At 51.5% G+C, this 9,032-nt stretch overlaps 4 protein-coding genes across 4 annotated transcripts; 3 read left to right on the top strand and 1 right to left on the bottom strand.

Annotated features, from left to right (window-relative positions):
* The first annotated feature begins 906 nt into the window (after positions 1-906).
* On the top strand, positions 907-3,073 carry SODALDRAFT_378485 (TFIIH basal transcription factor complex, subunit SSL1). Its single transcript, XM_028614987.1, has 2 exons — positions 907-1,649; positions 1,776-3,073. The coding sequence occupies exons 1-2, from the start codon at positions 1,042-1,044 to the stop codon at positions 2,710-2,712; spliced, it is 1,545 nt and encodes a 514-aa protein (XP_028467193.1). The 5' UTR covers positions 907-1,041; the 3' UTR covers positions 2,713-3,073.
* Positions 3,074-3,302: 229 nt separating this feature from the next.
* SODALDRAFT_323774 (4-hydroxyphenylpyruvate dioxygenase) lies at positions 3,303-4,565 on the bottom strand (the record flags this gene model as incomplete). Its single annotated transcript, XM_028609834.1, has 1 exon — positions 3,303-4,565. One exon carries the CDS (start codon positions 4,563-4,565, stop codon positions 3,303-3,305), a length of 1,263 nt encoding a protein of 420 aa, XP_028467192.1.
* An 858-nt stretch (positions 4,566-5,423) lies between these two features.
* On the top strand, positions 5,424-6,805 carry SODALDRAFT_332824 (hypothetical protein). Its single transcript, XM_028611811.1, has one exon. It carries the CDS (start codon positions 5,845-5,847, stop codon positions 6,637-6,639), a length of 795 nt encoding a protein of 264 aa, XP_028467191.1. The 5' UTR covers positions 5,424-5,844; the 3' UTR covers positions 6,640-6,805.
* A 552-nt stretch (positions 6,806-7,357) lies between these two features.
* On the top strand, positions 7,358-8,755 carry SODALDRAFT_332821 (60S ribosomal protein L27-B). The gene is made up of 3 exons (XM_028611810.1): positions 7,358-7,450; positions 7,738-8,074; positions 8,265-8,755. Exons 1-3 carry the CDS (start codon positions 7,388-7,390, stop codon positions 8,270-8,272), a joined length of 408 nt encoding a protein of 135 aa, XP_028467190.1. The 5' UTR covers positions 7,358-7,387; the 3' UTR covers positions 8,273-8,755.
* The last annotated feature ends 277 nt before the right edge of the window (positions 8,756-9,032 follow it).

The following is a 9,032-nucleotide window of genomic DNA, read 5'->3' as shown; positions in this document are numbered from 1 at the left end:
GGTATACGCCTAACGTTTTAAAGGTATTCGTCCTAGCGTCTCTTAACTAGTACCTTCTAGGCGGCGTTTATCGGCTTAAGGTGCGTCTTTAAGGCCTTTAATATATCCCTTACTTCCTTATAGCCGGCGTACTAATCCTTTAAAGTAGAGCTAACTATTTTAGCGATATAATCGTATAGGGCTTAGATTCCCCTCTTCTTAGCCTTATACCGATCCTTTTCTACTTACTAGATCTTAAACTATATATCCTAATTACCTCTTCCTTTAATAGAAGCTAAAGGCGTAGGTGGATCTATTTGTATACGGCGCTTAGGCCGTTTAGCTTCTTTAAGATCGGGATTAATAAGGTCGGCGATATCGTAGGAGTACGCGATAGTTATCACGGCTTTAATCCAAGGCCTCTAGTCTTTCGGAGAGGTAAGCGTTATAAGGCCTATAACGGGCACTACTACTATAAAAGCTATTATTATACTAATAAAAAGCAGTGGAATAGGATAAATGGAAAGGTTAATTAACTATACTAAACGCTTAAAATGATAGTGCAATTAAAACAATAAAACGATTAAATAAAACTAAAGCAGGCGGATATTACTAATAATACTAAACTGCCCGCTATAGACTTAAGGCTGATTTTGATAGCCTAGAAGCTATAGGATCGATCGGAATAGCTTCGTTTTATTAGAACGCCGGGCTTATAACTATTAGAATATAAATATGGTACGCGGAATTATATATGTATTCATCTAAGTGAAGCTTATAATACTTTATAGGAATATCTAACTATACGGAAAAAGCAGGGGAAATAAGGGTGGATACATAGGACCAAGGTACTCCACATGTCTGACATAATATGGTTTATCACACCCCGATAAGGTGGCTATGGCATCTGACAACAATCATACATCTATTGCATCTCTGCTCCGGCCGGATCACACGCCCGTCAATCCAACACTAACTCCCTGCTATGGCTAACCTACACTACAAAGTTCTCAATCCTTTTGAACTTGTCGAGCTATTTTACCGCGTCGTCTTTCGCCTACCATGTCCGACTCCGATGGCGAATATGTAGGTGGCGACCTCTCAGACGATGACCTCCTCGATCACCAAGTCAGCGACGGCGGCCGCGGTGGCAAAGATGGCGCCAATACACGGTCGGGCAAATCACAAGGCGGGCGAAAGCAGCGCAGAGACCGGAAAAAAGCCGGGCGTTCCATGGCCTGGGAAGCCGTGAAGCGGAGCTGGGAGGAGGTCGTAGAGGGCGATGATGGTAGCCTGACGGTTGGCGAACGTCTCGAGGCTGAGAAGCGGCGGCGGTTGCTGCGAGATACGACGCCTCTTCAACGCGGCATCATAAGACACCTCATGCTTGTTCTGGACATGTCCTTCGCCATGGCCGAGAAGGACCTGATGCCCACGCGGCATCGCCTGACTTGGAAGCTTGCGCGCGAGTTTGTGAGGGCATACTTTGAGCAGAATCCGATTTCACAAATGGGGATTATTGGTATGCGGGATGGTATTGCCGTGCGGATCAGCGATATGAGCGGGAACCCGACCGAGCACCTGGAACACCTCAAGAAATGGGAGGATCTGGAACCGCAAGGGAACCCAAGCTTGCAAAACGCCTTGGAGATGTGTCGCGGAGCTCTCTTGTAAGGCCATTCTCTTTCTTGTTTGCTTTAATGCTGGTAAAGGGTGTTTCATCTCTTTTTCACTCTTTCGCCAGCCTTTCTTTCATTCTCGCCAGACTTTAACTAACCACGAGCTCTTCCTTATAGCCATGCTCCATCCCACGGCACGCGTGAAGTCCTCTTCATCTATGGTGCCCTCCTCTCAAGCGATCCTGGCGACATCCGCGATACAATATCCAATCTGATTGTAGATCGTGTCCGAGTCACGATTGTTGGCCTTGCTGCACAAGTCGCTATCTGCGAAGAGATCTGCTCCAAGACGAATGCGGGTGACGAGACCCAATATAATGTGGCTATAGACGAAGTTCATTTCCGCGAGTTGTTCCTCCGTACGACGACGCCACCTGTCACCCGCACGCAGGCCCAAAGTACCGCTTCACTGCTGATGATGGGCTTTCCTTCTCGCACCCTTGCGCCGACCGATACTATAGTATACTGCGCTTGCCATAATCTGCCCACCCGCGAAGGGTACTCGTGCACTCGCTGCCTCACCCGCGTCTGCCGCCTGCCGGCTGAATGCCCCGGTTGTGGTCTGACGCTTATTCTATCCACACACCTGGCCCGATCATATCACCATCTCTTCCCACTACGCAACTGGGTAGAGGTGCCGTGGACGAAAGCACGAAAGTCCAAGGCTTGCTACTCCTGTCTAGCGCCATTCCCAGATCCACCAAAACGAAAGAAAGATAAAGATAAAGACCGAGAAGATGAAACGGAAAGACGCCGGGCGGGGGAGAAGGAGGCAAGTGGTAGGAGAGGGGAAGAGGAGGTAGAAGGGAAGGGCAAGACGCAACCGAAAACCACAGAGCTACCGGGTGTTAGCGAAAGCGGGCGGTATGCATGCGAAGTATGTGGCAACCACTTCTGCATCGACTGCGACGTATTTGCCCACGAGGTGATACATAACTGTCCCGGGTGTCAAAGTGATACCAGGGGCCAGCAAGGCGAGGCACAGGCCGAGGGTAACGGCACGGCTGGGACGAATGGGCACCATATGAATGGCGCGATGGAGGTAGACACGTGAGGGAACCCCATTTTTGAGGATTTCTATGTGGTGGGATTTGGACATCAATCACGAAGGATGGATTGATCGATCCGGCTCGAGAGCGGGAAAGCATTTTACGCGACGAACGAGCGTATTCATGAGCTCGCTCTTCATTCGCGACGGCGTCATCATTCAGGGGCGGCGAATTTTTCTCTTGCCTCTTACTACACGTACAAAAGCAGCAAATAGGGGGGAACGAGGTGGACGGGACAGGTCAAATTTTGGCTACCAACCCAGAGCCCCCCCTGATGCATCTAGTATACCTGTAGCAATTATTACGACACGACATGCCAAGATATTTTTGCCCTTCTATCGGAGAAGGAAATTCCACTATCACAGCGATACCATTGCACGATTGAGTGGCATACATTCATTTCATTGTACCACCGACGTGCTCCGTATACTTATGGTATATACACCTTATGTTCTGCTATGGGTTGTTTGTTCTTCTCGTGGGTCTCCTCCCATCCGATCAGCCAAGCGAGGTTCGAGTCCTCGCTTAGGTGGTCATTTCACTAAAGAATAAAAAGAGTAACTATCTGCCGACATCCTCTGGGAGGTCGGCAAGCTTATAGGTTACCCCGTTCGGCCTGCTCTCGCTCAATGGCCTCGAAGAGGCTCTTGAAGTTACCAGCGCCAAAGCCCTCGAAGTTGTTGCGCTGGATGATCTCTATAAAGACAGTGGGGCGGTCCATAAGCGGCTTGGTGAAGAGCTGGAGGAGATAACCGCCCTCGTCGTAGTCGATAAGGATGTTGAGGCGCTCGATGGTGTCGAGGTCCTCCTTGAGCGCCCAGCGGCGGGCCTCGGTCTTGAGGCGGTGGCGCAGCGTCTCGTAGTAGGTGCTGGGGACGGAGATGAACTCGACGCCACGAGCCCGCATGGCGGAGACGGTGGAGATGATGTCGTGAGTCAGGAGAGCGATATGCTGGACTCCAGGTCCCGAGTTGAAGAGGACGTACTCCTCAATCTGGGACCGCTTCTTTCCCGGGGCGGGCTCGTTGATGGGCATCTTGACCATATTGTTGGGGGACGCCATGACGATGGAGTTGAGGGCGGAGAACTCGGTGCAGATCTGCGAGTCGTCGACCGACCAGAAGCGGTGGAAGGACAAGCAGCGTTCGTAGAAGGCGCAGGCGGCCACCATCTCGTTCCACGATTGGTTGCCGACGCAGTGGTCGATGCGGGCGAGCGGTGCCGTGGGAAGGGTTATGGTTGAGGACGGCGGTTTGGCGGCGCGGAAGCCGGGGAGGAAAGGTCCGTTGTAGGACCCGGCGGCTCGGGAGATGAGGGTGTGGGTGGTGTCACCGTACGTGCGGATAACGGCGGTCAGGACGTCGCCGTATTGCTCGTCGCGGAGCATGGTGGGTTTCTGAACAGAAACAGCGCCAGCTGCGACGGCCTGCTCGAAGACGGCCTCGACATTGTCCACCTCGAAAGCGACGTCCTTTACTGCGTCGCCGTGCTTCTCGAGATGGGCGTGGATTTCAGCTAGGAGGGCACGGTCACTCTTCGAGATGGGTTCATCCTCTGGTAGATGAACGTGGGAACGAATAGGGGAGGTGAAGACGAAGCGGACGCCTTCATTGGCGACAACGTAAGAAGTGATGTACCGGCTGCCGGTCTCGAGGCCCTTGTAGGCAACCGTCTTAAAGCCGAAGAGGGTGTTGTAATAGGCCGCCGCCTGCTTCGCGTTGCCCACCCACCATGTTACGTGGTCATAGCCCCGGAAGTTGGGCGGCGGCTGCTGGACAGCAAGGCCATTGCCGAGACGTGTTGACGCCGGGTAGGCGTTGGACTGAGGGGGAGAATCTGTGATGGCAGAAGGGGACATTGACACTCAGCAGTTGATGGGGGAAAGACGTGTTCTCGCTGTTGATGGTAGTAGTGTAAGAACAAAAGGGTCTAAAAAAGTAAGACGACTGTTAAAAATTCCTCGAAGTGACTTGTAGTGATTGCAACGAAGGGAGACCAAAACGACGACTGTAGCGGGGAGAAAGGGAAGAGCCCTTAAGTACTCTAACCTGAGGACCGGCACCAAGACTTGGATAACCAACCCCCCTTGACATCCCGAGACACAGATAGACTTTCGGCATCAAGTAGAGACGCGGCTCTAGCGACTAGCAACTCACGGGACAAGACCAGACAGAGAGACTCCCCATAGCACAGTGTTGTAAGTATCCACGCATTTCCATACCCCTGGGACCTAGACGGACGATAGGGAATCACCGGCATCCGTCGAGCCTTGAAAGAGAGAGTGGAGGCCACATGCGGGGTTGTTTCCGTCTCATCTGGTTCCCTTGATTAGCAAGTACTTCATTGTCTTCGAAATGTCCATGACGAGGCTCTGTGGTCTCTGTGGTCCTCACTCACATCGAAGTATACTTCGTGGAAGGGAAGGGTGGCGGCGGCTCAGGCCGCGCCAGGCGCTGGTTTTGGTTGATCCCAAGTCGTCGGCTTCGGACGCGGAAAGACGCCGATGGATTTCCTCGGCACTTGAGCCGATCTAAGCCGCCGCTGGCCGGGCCGTGTACAACGTACAACGTAGTGTGGACGAAGCCCCGCCGCACTCCATACACACACCGAAGCAAATCGAGTAATGAACGAACCTCAATGTTACGAAGTGCTTGGCCATTGACCAGAGAAGACGACCAACGCGGCTAAATCCTATCACGTTCCATGGAATCTGTGTGGTAAATCTCGGCCATGACGTGAGATTGCAAACACGCGGAAACGCTAAAGGCTGACGAGCCGGATAGTAGTAGGTACTCCGTTCTTCCCGAAGGGCATGACACCAGAGGGCCGTTTGGCCGGATCATACATCCACATGTAGCCGCTCAACGGTAGGCAGGAACAGAAAGGACGCTGGTAGAAAACATCACAAATATCTTATTCTCCCACACTTGTCAGCATTATTGGCCTTCCTATATTCAGAACGATTATATTATTTGTCACCTTGTTGAACTTTTTGTTGAGTCTGCGGCTGGAAGACGGATCATAAGCCATTCGAGTCACAAAACCTTCCGTTGTTACCACGACCACAACCCGAACAACTGTCCAACTCACTGACAAGACTCCTCGTCAACTGTTCGAGCTCCCCTGGCATTAACAAAATGGCGACCGTGCCCCTTTCCCGAAATGATCTCAATGTCCTCGAGAAGATCAAGGATCCCGACTTTGATCCGTCGGCCAGCATCTTGCTTGATCTCTCCCTTCCTCGGGACCCCCAGATCACCGATACGTCGGTGTACGAACGCGTTATCCAGAAGGAGCGTGAAATCATCTTGTCCATGCAACAGCTGGAACTTCAGTTGGCAGGACTGAAACCACAAACTGTCTCCGAACCGGTGCAGGAATACCAGCGCCTCGTATCCCAGCTAAATGACTTCATTACCGAATACCCAAACTATGCCAGCGCGAGAAACAACCGGGTCCAAGCATTGAGACGACTCTGTGGCGACACCATGCTACTGGGTGGCCAGATAGAAGATGCCAATCGGTTAATTCAGCATCCAGACCCTGCCGAGAAGCAACGAATGGCGGCTGTGGCTCTGGAAGACCTCGAGAGGTCCATCTCTCTTCTGTCGCCAAAAATGGCGTTTGCCGCCATCTCCCCCCAAGCTGCGAAGACCCTCTCTCTCGCTTACACCCAGAGGGCAGCTATTTACCACACGACTGGAAAGCACATCGGTGAGGGAAGGGCGTCGCTCGAAGATGGAAGAAGGGAGTCGAAGTGGAGCAAGCTGGACTTTGAAGAGGCGGCGTCTCGAGACTTTGCCATGGGTGGGAGGTACGGGAATGACATCGCGAAAGGGTTGGCCGTGAGCACGAATCCCACGGCTAAGCTTTGTGGACAAATGGTGCGCGAGGCGATGAAGAAGGAGTATGGTCCGGCGTACGGAAACTGATGCATGCGTCGAGTTTAGTTGCAAAGGCGAATGGTTATGAGTGCTTTGTGATCTTGGAAGCCGATGGCCCGTCACCAGGTCCCTAATTATTGTTTCTGGTAGATGGATCGCATTTTCTATGGCGTCTGGAAACTTATGACGCATTGAAGAGCTTGCCTAAACGTCTGTATCGAAATGCACGCTGTTAATATACGGACCAAAGAAACCTCTACTTGTTGACCAAGAACAAAATACATGCCTCTTCCCTGCCTCAACCGTCTGTCGTGGTGTTAACCCCTTTTCTTTCCCTTCCCGATTGATGCGGACAGCAGCAGCACTGAAGCCAATAACCACGGCAAAAATAGGGTCGGCTACCCGAGAGACGAGGTATGCGGGAGTGGACATAGTCGAGGACAAGCCTCAGCCGCTGAGTTGTATATAGTTCAGATGACTCAATTGGTAAATCGAACTGTAGCGGATAATTTCGTTTTGCCTACTGTCGAGGTCAATTTGAATGCCCAGCAAATAACACCATTGAACGTTCCCGTTGCACCTGGGATCCCAAGGTTGTGAATTTCGGTGTTGATTGGTCTTAGGTCCCACATTCTGTCACGTGATTGATCACCTGCTTAGGTCGCTTCCCAAATCTCCCCAACCCACACGGCCATGCACACCAAAAAAATCCGGAGCAAATTTCAATCGACCGGTGCTCAGCGACGACGGACACTTTACACCACAACCGCCCAGAAATCCGACAACAAGCTTCACCATGAAGTTCCTCAAGGTCGGCCGCGTCGCCATTATTACCCATGGCCGGTACGCCGGAAAGAAGGTACGATGCCACGATTGCGAGTCGATTAATCATGCTTGCGGTTCCGTGGGGATGGCGTTCGAAACGAGGATATTTGGCGATTGGGAAGGCAACGACCGACAGGAAGATACGGGCCAGAGTTGTGGCTATTTTATTTTGTTACAGCCATGATGTTCTCTTCACGACTGCCCGGCGAAGGAGCGGGGTGGGATGGAAGAAACACCCAATATTGCTTGATGTCGCTGGAGGAACGAAAAAACACACAATATCGAGAAGGACATGTCACTGACCGGACTCGCCATGTACAGGTTGTGATCATCCAGCCCGTCGACAGCGGCAACAAGGCGCACCCCTTCGGCCACGCCCTCGTTGCGGGCATCGAGCGCTACCCCTCCAAGATCACCCGCCGCATGTCCAAGGCCCGCCAAGAGAAGCGCTCCAAGATCAAGCCCTTCGTCAAGCTCGTCAACTACAACCACCTCATGCCCACCCGTTACACCCTCGAGCTTGAGGGCCTCAAGGGCACTGTCACCAACGACACCTTCAAGGAGCCCAGCCAGCGCGAGGAGTCCAAGAAGACCGTCAAGAAGGTGCTCGAGGAGCGGTACACAAGCGGGAAGAACCGGTGGTTCTTCACCCCTCTGAGTATGTGACATGTCCCGTACCCCTCCAGAGCTGCAACAGATCTCTTTCAGCACATTCATAATCCTTCCTACACTCGACATCGCAACCGTCCACTCGGCCCACAAGGACCCGTGGCGAGACTCAGATCCTCACGTCCATCGTTGTCCCTACAACATCATAGAACACAAGCTAACATGGTTTTCTTTTGCAGGGTTCTAAATAAAAAACACTGGGAAGAAGGGAAAACCATTTCTACGCGCGTCACTGGGAATGGGGAGTTGGTCTGGCTTGTAAAGAGCATCACTCACAATTGGCATTTTGAGATCCGCGGTTAAGGACCTCACAACATGAACCTAAATGAAGACTTCATGATACCTTTGTTTGGATCTGCGCTGTTGTCCCTCCTGCTGTTGGTGAACCCGGGGATTGTGGTGTCATGCAGCCGCTCTTGTGCACATGCTCCCATTCTGTGATGTAGCATGGTGTATTGTCCAAACGGATGCCCATGGGATGGACGTGCGACCAGGAGTCTCGTAGCCCGGTCCTCGAGAGATTATGTTGTAGAGTGGAAGTATTCATCGGTTACTCAATGGCGCTCCAGGATAATCGGCCGACCTTGTTTAGTTTGACAGATTATCTATAGTCTCGGGCTTATAGACTATGGACCAATATCATAGAAAAACAAGGGATTCAATGGGGAGACATCACGTTTCAATATCGAGACCTTAAACGTGATATTTTAGTGGGGCTATGAACCCGCCGCCAAGATACATATATACCGCACCTATTTTATATATACACTTTATATAGAAAATCGCCGGCGATATCGTAAGCCTTAACGTATTACTTCCTATACTATAACTCTAAATCCAACCGCCTAAAACACTATAAGAATAAGTCACGATATCCTATATAATATCCTATAATATCCTATAATATCCTATATAAAATAACCGATTACTACTACGGCTCCGAGCTA

This window comes from Sodiomyces alkalinus (genome assembly GCF_003711515.1).
Source record: "Sodiomyces alkalinus F11 unplaced genomic scaffold SODALscaffold_4, whole genome shotgun sequence".
NCBI classification, from domain to species: domain Eukaryota; kingdom Fungi; phylum Ascomycota; class Sordariomycetes; order Glomerellales; family Plectosphaerellaceae; genus Sodiomyces; species Sodiomyces alkalinus.
The sequence above is the reverse complement of the archived record's forward strand: the minus strand, read 5'-3'. Positions and strand labels throughout refer to the sequence as shown.

Bases quoted from the DNA above. Each gene is read 5' to 3' on its own strand.
- SODALDRAFT_378485 (XM_028614987.1), top strand. From the start codon at position 1,042: ATGTCCGACTCCGATGGCGAATATGTAGGTGGCGACCTCTCAGACGAT. The intron at 1,650-1,775 runs GTAAGGCCATTC...TCTTCCTTATAG, and splicing joins ATGTGTCGCGGAGCTCTCTT to CCATGCTCCATCCCACGGCA.
- SODALDRAFT_332824 (XM_028611811.1), top strand. From the start codon at position 5,845: ATGGCGACCGTGCCCCTTTCCCGAAATGATCTCAATGTCCTCGAGAAG.
- SODALDRAFT_332821 (XM_028611810.1), top strand. From the start codon at position 7,388: ATGAAGTTCCTCAAGGTCGGCCGCGTCGCCATTATTACCCATGGCCGG. The intron at 7,451-7,737 runs GTACGATGCCAC...CGCCATGTACAG, and splicing joins GCCGGTACGCCGGAAAGAAG to GTTGTGATCATCCAGCCCGT.